At 40.6% G+C, this 22782-nt stretch overlaps 2 protein-coding genes across 2 annotated transcripts in view; both read right to left on the bottom strand.

The window, feature by feature from the left end:
* slc29a3 (solute carrier family 29 member 3) overlaps positions 1–22782 on the bottom strand; it is a 150283-nt gene that overhangs the window by 20998 nt on the left and 106503 nt on the right. The gene's annotated exons all lie outside the window — the stretch shown is intronic.
* Positions 673–21831, bottom strand: sufu (suppressor of fused homolog). The gene is made up of 12 exons (XM_084077346.1): positions 21466–21831; positions 19048–19182; positions 15933–16069; positions 14110–14252; positions 12998–13083; positions 11458–11530; positions 10827–10983; positions 9768–9870; positions 8218–8352; positions 4839–4977; positions 3990–4058; positions 673–3873 (listed from the first exon to the last, which is right to left on the bottom strand). Exons 1-12 carry the CDS (start codon positions 21612–21614, stop codon positions 3784–3786), a joined length of 1416 nt encoding a protein of 471 aa, XP_083933472.1. The 5' UTR covers positions 21615–21831; the 3' UTR covers positions 673–3783.

Raw genomic sequence — 22782 nt, 5'->3', positions numbered from 1 at the left:
AACTGAAAATATTTTCCAGAACCCCCCTCCAAGGACCCCACTTTGAGAACCACTGGTTTTATGTAATGAGATGACCAGAGGATATTTATATTGTGAGACATTTTATTAAATGACCTTGGGACATTTATTTTGACAGCTATTCATTATTTAGGCAAATGATTCTCAGCCTCTTTCCTTTCAGGGACCCCCGGTTTGATATGCATTAGGGCACGGACCCCCGTTTTAAACTGTTTTCATGGGATGGCACCCCAATCTACACAGACTAATTTAACTCAAAGAGAGTACAAATGAAACCAAATGGACCCCTAAGGGTTCATTTGGTTCCATTTGTAGGGTCTATTTGTTTCCCAACTATTAATCTGAGTTCCCAGAAGTTTTCGCCAGCTACCCAACTATAAATCCATTTGCTGGTGGCCCCCTGGACCCCGCTCAAAGACTTAGGAGGTCCCCGGACCACTGATTTAAGCTACACTTCCGTGAGGGAATACATTGAATGGGTCAATCAAACCCACATCAAATCACTGCCTTTATTTACAGTACTTCAAGACAACTAAATGTGTCTCTGCAATTTATTGTCATGGTCATTGTCATATGTACATGATACACAGTGGTCCTTTGTGCTCCTGTGAGCGTTAATCACAAATTGAATAAATCTGGAGCATTGTCGTGTAAATATCTTATACTCTTTTAATGCACTTGGGATTACAGAGCAACGGACAGGTATGTGAATTCATTTTACAAAAAAAACGAAATGCCCCCAAAAGCTTTTTACATGATTACTCTGAAAAACAAAAACAAAAAAAGACTAAACAAAAGTAACAAAGCCAACACATGTTGTTGGGGGTGAATCGTTTCAGAGAGCACTGAAAAAGAGTTCCCCTCTTTTTCTGTTTCATAAGCATGGAATGATATTATATTTAGAAACCAGTAGCTATAGGCAGTGAATGCGGTCTATAGAATTACAAACATGGTCCTATTCAATTCAAGGCACTGAGGATTCTTTTTTTTTTTACTTCAACACGCTTCATTAGAGTTCTATTGATAGAGAAATACATTGCAGACAAATGCATTCATATTTATAGAAACCATTGCCAGGAGAACACACACACACACAAATCATGTATTCTAATTAAGCAGTGTTTGAGCATGTGGTATTAACTATCGCCACGGTACTAAAGAGTAATTTATACTTAGTCGTGCGACAGCGACGCTCAACAAAAATAACAGATTTTCAAATAGTTTCAATTATTTTGTAAAATATTTTTTGGCAAGCAACACTTATCATATGACACAGTGTACGTGGACTTAACCACTTAAGGCCTAAAATGTATCAAACGTGGCTAAAATTGCCATTCTACGGGCTCACAACACGTCACGAAAGTGACGTGTTTTGAGCTTGTTGATCAGCTTCTTTTGCAATTCTTTTAAAAATACAAAAATATACAGTATATTGAAAATCTTCACCTATGACATGTCCAAAATAGGGACGATTAAGGCCACCAGCCTCCTCCGGTCAGCTGGCATGTACTAAAAGTAATTTCATGACAGCCTTAAAACAGAAGTCATGACGGACAAACCAACACAATAGAATACAATACTCTGAATAAACTGAAATGATGACACGTGTTTGTATCTGGTTGTGCTAGAGGATAAAATGTGATTATCGGACATTATGAGAAAACAACTAAAAATAATGTGGCTTGAATGGTTAGAGCAGACAGAAAGTGGGCAACAAACTAGAGTTCAGGAGCTAACTTGACCACTTTCAATCTGACGTCTCAATATAGGCTAAATCATTTAAACGTTTTTGAAGTATAAAATAGGGCTTACGTGGTTAAGCCATGTCGGCCGCGATGCGGCACGTTGTGAGCTTGTAGATCTTTCTGCCTAGAATTACATGCCCAAAATACGCCGTCACCAATGCTGTCAAAGAGCTAGATGCCAAAGCGAAGACAAATGCTTCATGACCTTGTGGAGTATGTGCACGCTATTACACACATACCTTTTGTGGCCTACCCACTATCTCGGCCATTTTATCATTTCTTCTTTGCGATGAATCCTTTTTGCGACCACCCCAGACAAAGCATTAGGCCAGGTTGAAAGTGGTTTAAACGTCACAATCGTGGCATCGGTGAGACACCGGCATTTCCACGGCATACCGCCCAACAGACGTACCTTTGGTATGACCACAAATCATAAAAGAGAAAAATGTCCAGCATTTGAAGACAATACATTAAAAAGCATTTGAAATGACCACTGTTAGACAAAACAAAAAAAAGGTAGTCAGTAACAGATCGCTGGAATCCATGCAGCTGCTTGACCAGAATAAACAAATTTGAACCTCATTTCGTCTTTCTAAAGATCCTAACTCATTATAGAGTTGTATCATGGTGACAGCATCCCGTCTCTCCCTCGCAAACGGCGTGTCAGCCATGACGACTCCTCCGCCAGATAAAACCACCTGGACGAGCGGGTCTGGAGGTTTTTACACATTTCCCAAAGCGTTCATGCCTCTGAGAAAGAGTGTAGCCAAGAAAACAAAATCTATAAAAATCAAAGAGTGGGGGCCAGTCCATGAAGGCATTCAAGTCTACAAATGAATGCTCTATATCGGATTAGGGCTGGGCGATATACAATATTTTTGACCAAATACCTCAACGACATTGTGACGATAAAATAAATGTTCTTCTTAATTTATCAAAATTCTTCAAAAATATACGATCTACAAGCTCAAAGTATAAAATAAGGTATAAGTGACTAAAACCAGGAAAAGAAAACACATGCCATATCGCTATCACAATATTATGACATCTAGTGACATATCACGATATCGATAATAACATCGATCTATTGCCCAGCCCCACATTCAAGTCTCTACAGTCTTCAGATGAAGCCTCTATAAAGGGATCAGTCATAAAACGCTGTTAGTGTTAACGACACCGTTGCATCCGACGATGGATGAGTCTCTGGCTGTCTGCTGCAGCTCAAGGTCCATGGATGAAGACTGACCACAGAAAACAGGCAGCTGGAAGTCCTACAGTATGTCCTTCCAAGTCTAGTCTGGGAGTGTGTGTGCTGTGTGTGCACGTTTATGTGTTCTCAGTCCTGGGCAGAGTCCTACATAAGAGCACAAGTATACGTGTGTGTGTGTGTGTGTGTGTGCGTGTGTGTGTGTGTGTGTGTGTTAGGGCTGGGCAATATATCACTATTATGATATTGTGACATGAGACTAACAGATAAGATGTGGTTTAAGTCAAAATTTTCAGAACAGACAAAAGTAACTGCTCTGAATGAATGAGGAAACAAGCTGCACACAACTAACTGCACCTGTTCCAAAATAAGCACTTATTAAGCCTGATCTATACACTGCCATATGACGGAGTATGACTTAGTCTTAGGGATTACACTGTCAGACAGGCCAGGGTGAACCGTCAAAACACTTCTAAATAAAATAGAATTGTTTCAGACAAACACATTTCCTCTAAATACCTCCATAGAGATTTTTTCTTGGTTTTAATCACTTAAGCCTCACATAAGTCCCAAAGAATTGTGATAGCTTGATTTGAACATTTTTGAAAATAATAAAATAAATTATATTATTGTCAGAATATAATATTATCATCACAATATCTATATCGAGGTATTTGGTCAACAATACTGTGGTATTGGATTTTTTCCCATATCGCTCAGCCCTAGTGTGCGTGTGTGTGTGTGTGTGTGTGTGTGTGTGTGTGTGTGTGTGTGTGTGTGTGTGTGTGTGTGTGTGTGTGTGTGTTCCCCGTCTCACTGCAGAGGGTTGTCAAACACAGAGTCTGGTAGGACGGAGATCTTCAGCTTCTTGTCTGGCCAACTGTACTCCTTTGGTAATACCGTCTGCAAAAGGAGAAAGAAAAGGAAATCCAAGGTACTTTAAGCCAGAACCCAAACACAAAATGAAACCAAAAAAAGGACCACAGAAATCCCCACGCTTTCCCTTCCACCTACTGTACCTCTTCACAAGTGTTCAGCTCCTGTATATCCCCAAGCATCTGATCTACAAACTCCTCAGTCAGCAAGATCTAAAGATGGAGAGAAGACAAGACAGTCAGATGAATAATATATATATTTTTTTCTTTTCATGTTTAAATATTTTCAAATATTAAACAAAATGTACATATATACAGTATATATTATAACTTTCCTAAATATTATATAAAAAAAATCTTAACCCATTAAGACCTGAAGCCGATTCTACAAACGTCTTCTAAATCCCAACAGTTTTCTGAAAAAGCATATGTTTCTATATCAGTGGTGCTCAAACTTTTTCATGTCAAGGACCCCCAAAATGATATGTATTTGGCCGCCGACCCCTATCTCAAAATATTTTGTTCCGGGGACCCCACCAGAAGCAAAGATTTGAGTTAAAAATGTTCGCTTTAAAACAATATATATTCCAAGATTTGCGAACATTTTTACGATTTCTCAAAAATAGCAGATCTACAAGCGTGCCGCGCTACGAGCTTGTATATCTGCTATTTTTTAATAGCTAAAGTGTAAAATCATGCTTTTTAGCTCAAATGAAAAAGTGACACAGATGCGCTCCAGGTCTTAAAGGGTTAATTGGACAACTTTTATTACATGAACTGAACTGTGGTTGCGTTGCTTTCTGGCAAATACAGGGAAACCTTTCGTTGAAGGAACTGAACTGGATTGATGTTAACTTGTAGATCTGTTATTTCTTTGCAAGCGACGCCCTCATGCGATGGAGGATAAATTAAGCTTCATGAAATCATGAAGTGAAATAAATAAAGCTCAGCTGTGTGTGTGTGTGTGTGTGTGTGTGTGTGTATGTGGTGTACCTGAAGCCAAGGTCCATGGGCAGCATAAGGATGCTCCTCCGTAGCGAAAGCTCCCTCCACGCCCGTAGACACAAACGTAATGGCCGTGTCTCCATTGATACTTTTGTAGGTGAAATGTCTTCCATGGAGCAATCGACCCCTGTGGAAAACAAAACCCAAGAGCCGAGTCAACATGAGAGGAACACAGGGCTGTCTTCTCATAGTCCATTAATCTATTTTATCTATAACTTCCCAGCCAGTCTAACCACTAGTTATTGTGAAATCAACACTAGAATGTTCAGTTCTCAACTTCACCAACCTGAAATGGCTGGTCTCTTCATGACTGTATGCAGCAAAAACAATTTTTGCAGTCTTGGTCATTCATCAAGTGGTTAGTCGACAAATTCCTATGTCAGTCGAATAAGAATTTCTTTAGTCACTGACATCCCTAGGGAAAACTAAAGCCTAATTTATACCGTAGCTCATGGCTCTGGGCATTGACGCTTGATTTATATTGGGTTGTGCACAGGTGTTGCGTATTGAAAATAGCCGATCTACAATCTCAAAACGTGTCGTTATTTTCAGGCATGAATGCCCTGAGCTATGAGCCACATAATAAATTAGGCTTAATGCGCACAATACCGGTTAAAATACTCTTGTTTTTTTTTGTTAAAGGTAGAATCTCACACACCAAGTAGGTATCGCAAATTCAGGCCCACTTCAATGTGTTTGCACTGCACATCTCTCTCTCCCTCTCTCTCTGTATCTTTCCCCTGTTAGTCTATCCTCTCCCTCGCTCTCTCTCTCTCACACACACAAAGGCCTCTCTGTAAGCTGACTGTGGCCCTGTTCTTTCCCACACTGGCAGGGATTATATAAGGTGGGTTCATCCTCATCTCTCTGCCCCTGAGAGAAGTGTTACGACACAAGTGCTAGATCAATATTCACATAAGTGTTCACTTCATTAGCAGGCATTTCGTGTTGGGTTTTTTTCAAATGAAGAAATTGTGCATTGTCCTTGGTGCTCTTTAAAACACAGATCATTATTTATCACACGTGTGTGGGAACCAAACAGTTATATAACCTGAGATTCCATCAATCAAAACATTTATTTGAAGAAAGAAGTCCTTCATCACGCAGATACAAATATTTGCTGTTGTTTTAACACTTTTTTGTCTAATGAGCATTATGGGTATTCACCTTTTTTTTGACAGCATGCAAGTTCCCTCTCTTCTGATATAAAACAAGCTGATATGATATCAATCAGATATCAATATATATCAGTACAAGATTATGAAACTTACAGTATATACCAAAGAAAGCTTATACCAGTCATCATAGGCACTAGGTAGGTAGGGTAAGTGATAGTCCTTTGTTAAGATAAGTGTTAAATATCTATATATTCTGATAGTAGTCAATAGTGTTTGTTCAGTAACAGGGGTCTCCAAAATGCATTTACAGGTCTGGATACCAATGTTATCCAATCAGGAGAGAGAACTCATGCAGGATACAGGATAAACAAGTGAAATTGGAAGTGATGACACAAAGAAATGAGCAGACACAATTGGAACAATATAAAATTTAAGCTGATAACTGCTGATTACTGAACAATCACTCCATAGCAGTGAATACTAGCAGAATATAGTGCTTTAACAAAAAACCTTTTGTTTTGACCAAAAAATATCACTTACACTAGAATGGGGCAACGGTGCATATAAAAGAACAAACAACTGTAATAAATTGTGTTCTGTCCTCAAGTGTAAAATATGCTAGGTTTTCTTCAGGCTTTTCTGCTTTTGTTGATAGTATAGTGGAGGAAAAGTCAGGGAGTGACGTGCAGCAAATGATCCGGCCAGCCTGGGAGACCAGAGACTCGCTGTCAGGCATCAAAGCCTATGTGGCGCCACTAACCACTCAATGTAAAACAAATGTTAACGTTCAACGCGGAATTGTACATTTTCCACCAGGTGAAAAACGTTAAGATAAACGTCATTTTTATTTCATTGGGTTGAAGCAATAAGCAGGAGGTGCTTGGGAGTTTTGGATCCGTTTGTACTTTTTTTTCTCCCTACATTTCTCCATTATCAGTTTAGTCGGGGCATGCACAGTTCATGTTTTGAATAGACCAGTTTGTTTTCAAATGGGTTTGAATAGACAGTTGAGTTCACCCACCGGCGACCACATGATCCTCGTGAGTCCAACCCGAGTTCAAACCTGACTCATGTCATGATGTCTCACCTGGTTACTCTGTCTAGGGGTGCAAAATGTAATCAAACTGATCCACTTATCCACTATAACAGTGGTTCTCAACCAGTGGTCCGGGGATCACCAGTGGTCCTTGGGGGGGGTTACCAACGAAATAATTTGAAATTGTGTTTGTTTTATAAAAAAAACATTTGATAAATATCACATACCAAGTGGTTATGGGTCCATTTGGTACCATTTGTACCCTCTTAACTCTTTAACTTCCAGAGTTAAAACATCGCCTATAGATGCCCTTGCCAGAAATTTCAAGCGTTTTTACTAACCTTGGAAAAATCATAGAATATTATTCTTCACAACGATCCACCCGGCGATCGCCTCAAAAGACGTAGTGGGGTTTCGGAGAATCGGGGGGGAAAAGCAAGCCGTCGGGATAATCGGTTCAATAGTTGTGGACAGTTGAATGTAGGGTGTTTTCACCAATAAGAAACAGAAACGGAGAAAAGGCCATTTTCCTAAATCGAATAAGGAAGTGAACAGGCTAGTTTTTTTTTGCGATCACGTTTTGTGCTGCTGCTTTGCTTCACTGGGAAGTCAAATGGTGACTCCCAGGTTAGCGAACAGCGCCATCTAGTGGAAAACTAGATGTCAATGAGTTACACGGATTAAAGCAAAATAAAATCTCACCACTGGAAATGTTTGTATGACCTAAGGTGCGACCCACACACACTAGCGCTGATTCCTAAATAATTAACACAATATATACAATTATGATGTTTTAGTAATATTGTTCCTTGCTGTCAGCCAGGTGAATAAATCACAGATTGAGGCTTCAACATTTGAAAAATTCTGTATCTCGGCTCCCGAGTACTTTTTTTTTTTCATTGAAAAAGTCTGGCCGTCTACTGTAGAAATTAAATAAATAATTCTGGCAGCCAATGTGTTAATGATAACCGAAAATAGCTGATCTACAAGAAAAAAATGATGATCTACAAGCTCTCAATGCATCGCAGACGCATTGAGAGCTTGTAGATCGGCTATTTTTGCTGCGCAACATCCATTGAAGACATGCTGCTGGCATCTGTGGAATCCAAATGACTGAAATCAGTGGTGGCGACTGAGAACTTTAATCTATGGAGTTAAATTTGGTGTGCTCAGTAAATGATAGAGGTATGTGTTTGTGTGTGCTGTGCGGTACCTTAGACAGAGAGGAAGCAGCGTGCCCGACTCCTGGTTGAACTTCAGATGGACACTCTCCAGTTGTCGTGTCCGCACCAACTCATGAGGAACGATGGCCGCGGAGCTCTCGCTCTCCAAGCTGTCCTTTCGACTCCTGAGACACACAGCCGGGATAACAGGAAACGGAAGTTTGGGGAGTGAGGAGAAGAAGAGAGAAAATTAAATGAAGATGGCTACAGGAGTTCTAGTTGGAGTAGAGAAAGCTGTTGGAAACAAAAACAAAAAAGAACTAGGCTTCTCTGTGAAGATGGCATGTTACCATGGTTTGTGTTAAAACGACCACAGCAGTGTTCTGGCATGTTTAGCTTATTGATTATGACTCACAATACACTTGACATTTTAAAAATCATAGTCATACAGTGGTTTGTTTGATCTTCAAGGAAGCCAGTGTTTTTCCCATTCATTTCAGTATTGTTTTGAAAAACTACGTGGGAGAGACTTAAAAATTGGCTGAGATAGATAAAGCCAAAACACTAAATATTTTTTGCAGAAAAGGTCGTCCCCAAAATCGGGACGCTAGGGTTCATGTGGTTAACCCCTTCTCTAGTCGTGTTGAGTAGGTTAACAGCGGTAACACACCGAAACAAACAATAATGGTTTGAATTTCATCTTGAGGAACTTTACAGTAAAGCACAATAACATATGGGAATTCAATAGAGCTGACTGGTTGCAAGTTTACATATATAATATGACTGACCTAAAACATATCAGCCAACCTCCTTTAAGGCAGTGCTGCATGGTTACCCGTGGTGAGCTTGTAGACCTACTATGTTTGGCATGCGACACCGTATCAGGCTTAACTTGTGCTGCGTTGAATCCAAGTTGAGTGTGGGGGTGTGTGCCCGAGTGTGTGGGTGCCTGGGTAAGTGTGAGTGTGAGTGTGTGTGTGTGTGTTCTCAACATTGGGTCCAGGGACCACCTTCTCACACTGAGAATTCTCCAGCGCAAATGAAGGTCCCAGGGACACAAACAAAAAGGTATTTAACGGGGCTCCGTGGTAGCCTGACACTCAGCCTGAATTTTCATTTCGTTTCACTCCATTATTCAGTCTGAAAGCCCTCTCATTGCAGCCGATTTCTGAGATGGGGGCGTGGCCAAAGTGGGACTCTTTGGCAATTGGTTCATACTGGATTATCCCGATCCCGATTTGTCGTACAGATTTTCAACCGAGAAACACCCGCCTTCGACAGCGTCACGATTCAGGGGGTGGAGCCAGGCTAGCTCCGTGGTCTAATGCATATCAAACTGGCTGGTCCTTGAAATGAAAGTTTGAGAATCACAGTGTTAACCACATGAACCCCAGCATCCATGTTCTCGGGGTACATTAGCCAAAAATAGCAGATTTACGCATTGTGAGCTTGTAAATTGGTTCTTTTTGGCAAAGAAAGCGATCCAAGTACAGAACCATCGCAGGTCCAATGAATTGACAAAGTCTAGAGGGTTTAAGACAGTGGTTAATGTGTGTGTGTGTGTGTGTGTGTGTGTGTGTGTGTGTGTGTGTGGACTCACTGAGGTCTCTCGTGGCCGTGTCTCTGGCTGCTGATGGGCGGCAGCGCCGCCTTACTGTTGAACTCCAGTCCTTTCCTCAGGGCTTCCCTGATCTGTTCCGTGTCTGGTAGGGACACACACACACACACACACCACACACATTGAGTTACACCGCAAAGGACAGCATGAGATTACCTGTGTTAACTCATACCATAGGGCTAGAACTGGGACAGGTCAACAATCAATTTAGTAGAGGTATTAAAAAAGAAAATTCAATAAATTCATCATTCATCATATGGATTGGACCAAAAAGGCGTAGGCTGAAACCAATGGCTTATTTTGCCTATCCTTTTCACGTCAAAAATCTAAAACGTAAGAAAAAACTACAAAAACAAGTAGTTTTACCATATTGGCACATATATCAATATTTCTTCAGTAATGTAATCCTATATAATGCCTCCTACACAAAGCCTGCTCTTTGGTTGCAGTAGCTGTCAGGACGTGTTGTACAGTAGGCTACGGATGACAGATTGGTGTTCACACGGTGTTGAAAACAGGGAACAGACACATACTTGGACAAAACAAGTGTGGTAGACTGGGACTTTTGCCATTCATACTCAAGCATACTTAAAGTGCACTGACCCCATTTTATAGACAACATTTCCAGTAAATTATCAATACCAGTTTTCGCCAGATATTTGTACTCATTGACTGCCAAACATTGGCCCAGACATCCATGACTAGAACCTGGGTATACAGACTGTGTAATGCCTAAGTCGTTGATTGATTGAATACTTTATTAGTCAGAAATGTAAACGGCACGAGGTGCAGTCAGACATTTAGGCTAAAAGGATATGTTCCTTACGAAAGGCGCCACACAGAAAATATCTACAAGCACAAGTGTCGCATTGAGAGCTTATAAATCCGACGCGTGACACTGTCGTCCGACAAAGCCACCTTCAGGGTCTACAGCAGGTGCCATGTTTTTATTTTCTTGATAGTCAGTGGGCCATGTCAACATTACATTTTATTATGACACCACATCAAAATAAAATATTTCTAAGAGCGGTGTGTGTGTACCTTTGTCTGACAGCCTCCGTGGTTGTGATCCTATGCAGATGGACCTGCTGTCCTCCTCGTCCTCCGGCGGTCGACTCAGGTCGTCCCATACACACTTGGCACTGACGCCGCTCAGGTTGGAGCCCTCGCTCTCGATGCCCTGGTCCACTCTCTCCTGCTTGGAAAAGCAACACACACACACGCAATCATCAACACTAGCCCTCCAGGCCTGGGCCGCCACGTGGCGGTCCAGGCACCCTAGGGTGCAATGCCAGCCTGACAGCGTGGTGTGGGTTCGAATCCCGATGACCTTTGCTGCGTGTCACTCCCCATCTCTCTCCCCATTTCCTGTTAGTCTATTGTCCTATCATTAAAGGCATAAAAAGCCAAAAAACTAATCTTTAAAAAAAAAACTAGCCCTCCAAAGAGAATAAATTACTCTAAAACGAGGCTGACATCACACCCAGTAGTGCTAGGCAGTGCTAGAATACTGCTACAGTCAAACCGCTCTGAGAAATACAACAACTCAATTTGTTGTCGAGAATACCACGTCACAATTAACAGTCACAAAGCAGGGAGTGGGGCCGCTTGCGTGTCAGTATCAAACAAAGCATACATAGAGAGGTTTGCAGAAAACTTAGCAAAGCCTTACTTGTAAGTGTGGATCAATGTCGAAAATGGTCTCCCCTCTTCTCATGTCTGTGATCAGCCAAGGGCCGCCCGCACTGTACACAGGACAAGATGCATGCACACAGGTTTGAGTTCGCTTGAACCCCAAGTTCATAGGAGAATGCCAAAGAATGTGCACTAAGTCAGCACTACACAACAGATGGTAGAGGTGGGAGGGTCGATTCAGCAGAAGATCGCGATTCTTGTCACGATTTGTATCGATTCTTTGACGCCAAGAATTATGATTCTTTTGACATCCGCCATTCTGTCCAAATCTAACTGAACTTAAGTTTATAGCTCAGCAGACAGCACAAAATATTCTATTTATAAAAATATACAAAGTGAAAAAGAAGCCACTTCAATTTATCATGATAATTTCAAACAGGTTTAAATCTTTAATTTGTTGGTCTAACAACAAAGTAGTAAAAAAAATTGAATCTATTGATTTTATAAAATAAAATAAATATATAAATGTGAAGTGAAATATATTATTTCACTTCACAAATTGCAATGAGTCACAGAATCGCAGGATATCGAACAATCATGATCTTATCGAATCACTGGCGTTGCCCAAGAATCGTGATCAAATCCAGTCCAAGTCCCTGGTGATTCCCAGACCAAAAATATGGGTTTAGTAGGCTATGGCTGGCCAAAGATCTATATTATATGATCGAAATTGTGATATGAGACTAGACATTGTCTGGGATTTGGGGATTTTCTATAATCCAGACACTAAGCTACCCCCCTCCTTCCCTATTGCATTTGCTGCTACTCCTCTAGAGACCTTTTCTTTTCCCTTATCTTATTATGTTTAGCTGTATTGTTGTTACTGTTATGCTGATGTTGCACAGCATTGCGGGCATTACCACACTTGATTCGTGGATATTGCAACATCGTGATATGGCAAAAGTGTTGCCTTTTTAATCGTCTTAAAATCCCTCAAGCCTAATTTCGTACTTTCAAAGATGGTCAAAAATAGCTAAAAAGCAGATCTACAAGCTCACAACGCGTTTCATCCGACGTATTGTGAGCTTTTAGATCTGCTATTTCAGCTTACTATGAGACACTGTATTGTCATCACAATACGATGTTATCGTCACAATATCGATAGAGGTATTTGGTAAAAAATATAGTGACGTTTGATTTTGTCCATGTTGCCCAGCCCAAGGTTAGCCTGTGTGGCACACGTATGTATTTCTGCCTGCTCTGCTTAGGAATACATGTGGGGAATAAGGCAGATAACGTGGCGTAAAGCAGTGGTTCTTAAAGTGGGGTCGCCAGCTAAATGAGTTAAGTATCACTATCATTTTGATCCACTTCATCTAGCAGATAGCAGATATACAAGCTTGTTAAAAACATGTTTGAAAAATATTTAAAGTGTTTGGAACATTTTTATTTTAAGCTATCCTCGTCCGGGAGTTCATTGGCGCAAAATATATATCAATTTAGGGGTCCTTGACATGAAACAGTTTGAGAACCCCTGGTGTAAAGTGTTGTGTGATGAATGATGCGTCTCCACTCACGCATGAACCCCTCGTAGCAGATCCAGGATTCCTTGACCGTTCCACTGCTGTGCTGCCTGGAGCTCCTCAGTGCACACACCGACGATCTACAAGGAAACAAAACACAAGACGGTAAACCAGTTGTCTTGCACTGCTGATAATAGCAGATCTCCAAGCTCACAAGACGGCACGTTGTGACTGAGCTTGGAGATCGTGACACTGGCATGCAACTAAGTATGAATCAGGCATACGTAGCTATTATGTGGACGTGAGCTATGAGTCTAGTAGTCCAGGGGTCTTCAACGTTTTTCAGGCCAAGGACCGCCTAGCCGAGAGAGAAGAAGCAGGGACCCCCTCTATATTGTATAAAATTGTGTTTAATATTAAACTTCTTCTTTTTTTACTTGGTCTGCTCTTTTCTCCCCTCTACACCTATACCTCTTTGCCAAAAATAATCAATCTACAAGCTCACAACACCTCGCAGCGCGAGGCGTTGTGAGCTTGTAGATCTGCTATTTTTGGCTAAAGTTCTCCTCAAAAAAGGGATGCTAGGGTTCAAGTGGTTAATGTAAAAAAAATACCTCCTATCACACAAAGATTTGGCGGACGCCCTATAGTAGCTCTGAGGACCCCCTAGGGGTCCCGGACGCCCTGTTGAAGAACCCTGGTCTAGTCTGTTCCCTTTATGCACACTGAATAATTCATCTCTCAAGAGAGAAATGACTGATACCTCGGACCAAATATTGTAGTTTAGCATTTCTCATCGTCTCCACCAGGCCAAAGGCGTGGCGGAGACTATGTTTTGTGTCTGTGAACAGCTGATCTCCGGCACCGTTGGCCCGATCGACGTGAAACTGTGCACACACACACACTCCCTGGATGCCAGAGCAGAACCCCTGTCCCAAATGTTTCACATCGGCCTGTTATAGCGCCAGCGGGAGGACGATTTTTGCAAAACTACATTTTTTTATATTACTCCTACAGATTTTGTCCAAACATCGCGCAAATCAGTACACTGCATAAAATACATTGAAAAAGACAAAACCTAAAAATACACTTTCTCTATGATTTTAGTTTGTTCTATAAACAGTAAACACAATTTTGGTAAAACTAAAAAACAATTCTTTGCTCACCTGCAGAAAAGTGATAGTGCCAAAGGGGGTGTGGACGGGCTGCATCTGGGGGTCCTCCGTTAGCAGCATGTGTTGGATGCGAGACTCGCTACTGTCCAGCGGACTGTGCCATGACACATGGTCCCCGCTGCAAAACGTGTTTTCTGCAGAAGAGCGAGACGTGGGCTTGAATTACAAAGACCAAAAAAGAGAAGAAATCTTTCCCAGCCAAGTAAAATACACCCCTTCCGAGAGTGTTAATTTGGACGGAGAACTTGGATCATTGGTTTTCTAAGCCACCCGTCAAGACCCAAGGGTTTACGTAGGAGTGAGAGAGGGAGACAGAGTGAGAGAGAGAGAGAGAGAGAAAGAAAGAGAAATTCATCTGCTTGGGAGGTAACATGCACCCGGTCCAGATTCACTGCTTGAGAAAAGAGGGGAATGAAGACAGCCAGGAACCAGTATTCATCCAGCATAGGGCCCACCCACGTGCAAATTGACCCCAGCTGGAGAGTAAGAAGAAGGGGTTGAAAGGGTGGAGGGGAGGGGCATAGCTTGGAGGAGAGAATGGCCTCCCTCCTCTCCCCCTGGCCGGCTTTTAAATACCCCCCACAATCCCTCCTCGACCACCCTTTAATGTATATATTAAATACACACTTTGAGGATTTAAACAACTTAGCAGCACATTATCTCTCTGCTCCTTCTCTCCCTCACATGCACAGACGTGGGCCTTCACAGACTACTAGAGTTCGACTGATACATTGGTTTGGTCGATTATATTGGCAATTATTTGACTTTTTTACAAAATCACACACCAGAATGTTTAGAAAAAAGGCGTGGTTCAAAAACTTTTTTTTAAAATTGTGATTCAACACATGAAACTGGAAATGTTGCTGCAGGAATTTCCCAGTAGAAGTAGCAGTTTCTGTTACCACAAACAATAACATTCCCTTTTTGCACGTTGCAGTTCTTAGCATAAGGATAACCAGTGTTGATTTTTTTACCCGGCTAAAACTAAATTATGACGAAAAAGGTTTTTCACTGACGAAAACTAAATAAAAAGTTAATAAAAACTAAGCTACGATCACAAAACCTAAGACTAAATATATTGACAATTTCGTCAACAAATAAAAACTAGACTAAAATGTTAGTGAGTGGAGAACAGATCCAGTAGAACTAAAAGACAAGTCATTTTATGTTTGGTTGCGCTCGGGTGTTGCGATCTGAAAATAGCAGATCTACAAGCTTGCAACTACTATTTTCAGCATGCAAACAAGTGTAAAATCAGTCATTACGACGCCATCAAGGCATCGCCAAAATACATTAAAACTAGACAAAAACTAGAACATTTCAGATGACTAAAATATGACTAAAACTAAATCAAAATTTGCTGTCAAAATCAACACTGCTGCAAACATGGGGACACTGTCAAAACTCTGTGGTAGCCTACGGAGTTCATCTGTGACCTGGTTACAACGAATGACCCAAGATGCTTACGACAAAAGACGCTGCCTCATCTATGCTACGATGTGGAAATGTCGTCTGGGAAAACATTAAGTACAGTCTGTACCTAAAAAGGAGTAGTTCACCCCCAAAAAATGACTTATTTTCTATCAATTACACACCCCATGAAGCCTTGCATTCATGAAGATGTCTTTGTTTTTGTCACATTCCTGAGCCAATAATTTGACTCAGTAGAAGACTCAAAGAGTCTTCTACTGAGTCTCCTACTGACCAGAAATCTTCCAGATAAAAACACCAGTCTGAATTCAAAATGTTACCGTCTTAACAAAGTTTTGGCAAAGTCTAGTAAACATACTGTACTGCCAGGGTGCTCTTCTTACCTGACTGGAATACATAGCGAGCCAGGCCTTGCATGAGCTCAGCTGGCCAGGTTGGTGGTGCCGTCTCCCCCAGCTCCCTCTTCAGTCTGAATGTGAGTTCAAAGCCAAACCCACTGGGTCCCTCTGCTCCTGTGAATCTGACACACACACACAAACACACACACACACACACACACACACACACACACACACACACACAGTCATTGTCTGTACACAGGGTGACTCAAGTAAGTCAGACTTCTTACACCCGTCACAATTATTACATAAACGCCTAATCGCAATTATTTTACATAATCGTTTCCATGTTGTAAAATGTTATTTTTTCAAACATTAAAAACAAATAATAAACATAGCAGATCTACAAGCTCACAACGTGTTAATGTTTTTTTTAAAGTATAAAGTTATTAAATAAGTCAGTCATTTCTTTGTATATTTAGGTTATTTGTCATATCTGGCTGCACCCGTGCAACTTCAAAATTCAAACCTTAAAGCCAAACAGAAATTTAATTTGTATTCATAGTGTTCCAGTGTTCAACGACAAAAACACAAATAAATCGTTAATCGCAATTAATCGTCACGTAAAATGTCATAATCATGATCAGCCCTAAGCCTTCTTAGGAAGTTCTACGGAAATAAGCAGGAATGTTTTGCTAACTACAAGGCCACTGAGCTGGGACAATACTGACACATCAACCACCTACAACCTGGCATCCCTATTTTTGCCATGTCATTAGAGGCGAAAAATGTAAATGTTCAAGAAATACCAATAATGTCCGCTATTCGTCATATGACAAATTATATAGGCTGCAAGTGGTTACGGTTGCAAATCTTCTCTTTCAATATTTGTTCTGAATCCCTGATATGACAGCAATCATGAAATGGAAATGAGCATGAGCACAGTTCAGATGCTACAGCCTAAAGTGTGAGAAAGAAGTCTTCTTCAATGATAGTTTACTGACCCTGTGAGACTGAACCTGTCAGCACGGCTTAAAACATAAACAGCAGCAGCTGTTCTGCTGCTCTTCTCTCTTTCATGGTAAAAAAGCACAAATCTGTCAAAAATCACCAGAGTGCTATAGAACAATGGAGAGACGCGAGTCATTAAACCCTGTCTCTGTAGGTGGTCTACTACTGCTGGTCCCCATGACTGCCTAAACTCAAGGAGAGTGATGTTAACGCATAACCAAATATTTAGCCTGACCCAGAACCTTCTTAAGTGATATACATACTGTCCGTAAGAACAGTGGGCTGAGATAGGGAATGGAGGGGGAGACAGACTCGCCACGTTTTGTCCGTCGATTTGTCCTCAAATTCTCTATCCGTCCGGCTGCGGACTGAACTCAACCCGACCTTTACCATACGTTAGCGTCTCCCATAGAAGTGTTGCCAGATTTTGTGAGAGAAATGAGCAACCAGGTCTATGAAAACAAGCTTTAAACCTATCTGCTCTTTTCAAAAGAATCTTGAAATAAAATGTGGAAGATTCTAACAACACATATCTGACTGCCAAAAAACATTTTCAGATGGGGGGTTAGGGCCAAATACATACTAATTTGGGGGTCCATGACATGAAAATATTTGAGAACCAGTGACCACTGGTTTAAATAATAATTAGCCCAAATAAGCAACTACACTTTAAAAACGAGCGCAAAAGAAACGCAACCACCAATATTTACAAGCAACTTTACAGAAAAACAAGCTCAAAGTCACAATCGTCGGACATGGCAACACGGGCACATGCTACATATTCTCGCAACTTACGTATTGGTGTAATACCGGTCTACGTGCACTTTGAACGTGCCTTTAAATGCAACATCACTGGTCACAGAGGCTTTGTGCAATGCGAACAATATGAAATATAACCCCATTTTATCATACATGTATTATGCCATGCAGATTCAAGATTTCATTATAAATATGTTTTTAAATATTTGTGACATCTCATACACAAGAGCAAAATGATTTAGTTTCGGTTCCTCCACAATGTAGCAGCAATAACAACAATAAGAAAATAAATAATTAAGAATAACAAGTAGTTAAGGTAAGAGATAGCATGCATGTATTTGTATGTACAGTAACCATAGCACACTTTGAGGTGTTTGAAGGTGCTGGTGCTGTGTGCATGCCTTCATGCACACAGCACTATACGGCGTCAAGAGTGACGCCGTATAGTAATACGGCGTCACCACCAAGGTTCTCAAGAAACTACAGTACGTACAAAGTTCTGCCGCCCGCCTGTGCTCACCAGAACCCCATCCAGGGACCACATCACTCCTGTCCTCCGTGACCTCCACTGGCTCCCAGTCAAGCACAGAATTTACTTCAAAATACTAATCACTAGTACCTACAAAGCCCTCAACAACCAGGCCCCCCGCTACCTCTCTAAACTCATCCTCCTTCTTTTTTTCTTGGAATCAATCGAAACGATGGAGCTTGCACAAAAAAATATTTCAATCACACTGTTTTACACCTGTAAAACTGTGATGTGACAATAAAGATGATTCTGGCGGTTGTGTGTAGCTGCCTCAATGTGTATGAACATGTAGATGAACCAGTGTTGATTTTGTCGACTAAAACTATGACAAAAAATGTTCGTCGACTACCTTTTTAACTAATATTTGATGACTAAAACTAAGACTAAATATATTGACAATTTCATCAACAAATAAAAACTAGACTAAAATGTTAGTGAGGGACTGGTGGAGAAGAGATCCAGTAGAACTAAAAGCTGAGTCATTTTAGATATAGCAAATCTCAAAATAGAAATAGCAAATCTACAAGCTCACAACGTGTCACGTTGTGAGCTTGTAGATCGGCTATTTTCAGCATGCAACTAAGTGCAAAATTACGACGCCATCAAGGCTCCGCCAACATACATTTTAGTCGACTAAATCAACTGTAGATTTAGTCGACTAAAACTGGACAAAAATGAAAACATTTCAGATGACTAAAATGTGACTAAAACTAAATGGAATTTGATTCAAAAGACTATGACTAAAACTAAATCAAAATTTGCTGTCAAAGTCAACACTAAGATGAACTATCTCAGTGGGCACACAAAAAAAAACAATAATACCAAAGCGATATCCTCCTGTGCCAACGGCAACCTACTTACTCATGCACTCTATTGTCCCCATAGAGGTCGCTCAGTCCAAAGCTGACATAGTGCCAATGCTCCTGGATGTCCTGGGTGGAACAGCCCACATTCCTGTACATACTGATGTAGTCTAATGGATCTGGACCCCCTAACCTGAGGGAAACATGAAGAGAAACAGTTAGTTACTGTACATGCTGATGTAGTCTAATGGATCTGGACCCCCTAACCTGAGGGAAAACATTAAGAGAAGCAGTTAGCTGCGTGTCATTCATTCAAATGAGACAATGTGATCCTGTTCATTTCACTCAAGAGTGTTAGTGTACAAATGGAACCAACTGGGCCTGTAATATATATATATATATTTCGGCCATTTGAAAATAGCAGATCTACAAGCGCACAATGCGTCGCATCACGACGCATTGTGCGCTTGTAAATCGGCTATTTTCAAAATATGTTTTATACATTTTGAGCTTGTGAAATGGGACATTCTGCACAGTGTACGAGTCTGAGAGTGTACGAATGGAACCAAATGGACTCACTTACAGATCCATCTGGTTTCATTTGTACACTCTCAGACTTACAATAAGCAAGGATTTCTCAGTTTAGATAGATGTTTGTCCTGTCAAAGGCCCATGGAATCATCTGCAGGCAAAACTCAAAACTTGAGCACCTTTTCTCCTTATTGGACTTTATAAAGGCAAGATTAACATGCTGTCTTGTCTAGTAATTTATGCTTTTAAATCATTTTATTTTGGGTTTCTGTTATACTGCTTTGGGCCTGTTCTGGCTAGGTGTCACTTGTAATAGAGGTTTTTAATCTCAATGCGACTTCCTGTTTAAATAAAGGTTGTATATTATATGCAGAAGTAGGGTCATAAACTTTGTCCTCAGAAAGCTCAGCTCTACCCAAAACAAAGTCACTTACATCTATGGCTGCTAGAGAATGCATGGCTGTAAATTATCATGTTAGCTTTGATTGTTAGATTGTTTTAAGTCTCCAAGCTTTGGTAAGTAGGTTAACTACACATTATTCTGTAGTGCAGGGGTCTTCAACGTGTTCAGGCCAAGGACCCCCTAGCTGAGAGAGAGATGAAGCAGGGACTCCCTCTATATTGTATAAAATGGTGTTTCAGATATACTTTTGCTGCTCTTTTTTCCCTCTACACCTATAACTCTTTGCGCTGCGAGGAGTTGTGAGCTTGTAGATTGGCTATTTTTGGCTAAAGTTCTCCTCAGAAAAGGGATGCTAGGGTTCAAGTGGTTAATATAAAAAAAAAATCATATCATACAAAGATTTGGCGGACCCCCTGTATTAACTCTGAGGACCCCCTAGGGGTCCCGGACCCACTGTTGAAGACCCCTACTGTAGTGTGACAAACTGGGAATACATGTGGCATCATATTATTTCTGCTTTACATGGTCTTTAAGTCTCCAAATTCGAACCCATAAACCCCCTGTTGAGTGTTGACTTAAACACTCACCAGTAGTGTAAATTAACTAAGTTACAGTACATGTACTCAAGTACTGTACTTAAGTACAATTTTGAGGTATTTTCTAACTCTCTTTAGTATTTACAATTTTCAATACTTTTACCCCACTATACATCTCTGAGAAAAATATTGTATTTTCACTCCACTACAATTTTATGAAACCTTTAGTTACTTTGAATATTTTAGATTATTATTACAAAACACACTAACCACTTCAGCCCTTTAAACATTTGGGCCATTTGAAAATAGCAAATAGTAGATCTGCTATTTTCAAAACAAGTTTTTATAAATTTTGAGCTTGTGAAATGGGACATTCTGCACAGTGAGGTACTTTTACTTTGGGTACTTTTAAGTATACTTTGATGACAATACTTTTATACTTTTAAACTCAAGTACATTTTGAATACAGGGACTTCAACTTGCAACACAGTATATCTACATTGCAGTATTATTGATACTTTTACAACATGAGAGTACTTTTTCCCACCACTGTTGTTTACATCATTGGTTCTCAAAGTGGGGTCCGGGGACCCCGAGGGGTACCTGAAGGGGTTCCCAGCTAAATGCAGGATAGTTAACCAAATGGACCCTTATGGGTCTGTAGCTCAGAAAGTGTACAAATGTACACTCTCAGAGTTAAATTAACATTGATTTTTCAATATAAATTGGGGTCCCAAGGATAGAAATGCCATTAAATGGGGGTCCGTAGCCTAATGCATGTCAAACTGGGGGTCCTCTTGAAATTAAAATGGTTGAGAATCACTGGTAGCTAGCAATGAAAAATCTTCTCTTATGGGGATCCCTGGCTTATCTTTTCAAATGGGGGTCCGCGGGCTAATAAGTGTCAATTTGGGGGTCCTTGACATGAAAAAGTTTGAGAACCACTGTTGTTTACATGGTCTTAAAGTCTCCAAATGCAAACCCATATAAACTTTAAACCACTCACCAGTACTTGACGATAGCAGTGACCTGCAGAGGGTTGGCCTGCTCCGGGTAGAGGCGCCGGCATTCCCCGTAGATGGCCTGCAGTCCGGGGGGGAAGAGCGACGCGAGGCCCGGGGCTTGAGCTCCACTGGTAGGCCGCGCCTCGTCCATGAATCATCCACACACACAAACACACACACACAGCCTTAGCAAAAAGACGTGGTTTATAACGTCTTTTTAAATAAAAACACCCCGTTGATATGAACTGTGTTTCTGTTACACACCGCGTCAACTAACGAGCATAACTTATAATAATAATAGACTTCTACCACCAGCTTAGAGAGAGGTGGTGTTGTCTATTGAAAAACTATCAGCCCCACTTCACTGCCTTCTTCTGTTGTTTCTGGATACTGTTGCCAGATTGTGTGAGAGAAATAAGCAACCCGGGTCTAGCAAGACAAGCCCAAAAGAAGCAACCTGGCCTGTTAATTGAAAAGTAGCTGATCTACAAGCATCGCGACGCGTTGAATGTGAGCTTGTAGATCTGCTATTTTCAACAAAAAAATTGCAATAAAATGTGGCTTTTTTTTTTTTTTTTACATTCTAAAAACACAAATGCTCCCTGGCACAAAACATTTTCATGACAATATTTGAGAACCACTGGTTTCAATAATAATATTTTTTGGAAGCAAGCCTAAATAAGCAAGTACACTTAATTAGTTTAGAAACAAGCCCAAAAAAACGCAACCGGCAGCTATCGATATTTACAAGCAATTTTACAGAAAGATAAGCCCCAATGTCGCTTATAACAGGCAGACATGGCAACACTCTTTTCGGGACCCTGTTGCTCACAGGGGGCGGGGCCAAGCCTGTTGCTCTGGTTATGAGGCGCAACCATTGGTCGAACGGACTGAGCGACGTCTGTCGCGTCCAATGGCCAACGTGGCTTCCTTTATTGTTTTTGAATGGCAAAATAGTTGGTTCCGATAACCTGTAGTTTCTTGTTTATTATGGAAGACCATAAATATATAACGAAACATTAAACAAAAATAAATTAATGTATTTATTCAGTCATTTTGGTTTAGTGTGTATTTAATTATTTCATTCATTGGGGTGTTTACTTATTTACTTATTTACTTACTTACTTACTTACTTATTCATTTATTTACTTACTTATGTATTCATTTATTATTTCATTGTGTCACAAATGGTTCCCCATAGGGGTTCTGCTACTACTGGGGATAAATGTTTTATTACCTAGGTTATGGTTACTGCTAATTATAAAATGATATAGCTGCTGTTTGTTTCTATAAGATATACAATCTACGTTGTTGTTTCT

The sequence above is a fragment of the Gymnoscopelus microlampas genome (genome assembly GCF_963454915.1).
Source record: "Gymnoscopelus microlampas genome assembly, chromosome: 13".
NCBI lineage: Eukaryota > Metazoa > Chordata > Actinopteri > Myctophiformes > Myctophidae > Gymnoscopelus > Gymnoscopelus microlampas.
Note: the sequence above shows the minus strand (reverse complement) of the source record. Positions and strands in the feature narration are given on the sequence as shown.

Excerpts from the sequence above, each read along its gene's own strand:
- sufu (XM_084077346.1), bottom strand. The coding sequence starts at position 21,614 with ATGGACGAGGCGCGGCCTACCAGTGGAGCTCAAGCCCCGGGCCTCGCG. Across the intron at positions 11,531-12,997 it reads CTGCTACGAGGGGTTCATGC|TGCGGGCGGCCCTTGGCTGA; the intron begins GTGAGTGGAGAC and ends TCCTGTGTACAG. Across the intron at positions 4,978-8,217 it reads CTGCTTCCTCTCTGTCTAAG|GGGTCGATTGCTCCATGGAA; the intron begins GTACCGCACAGC and ends TGTTTTCCACAG.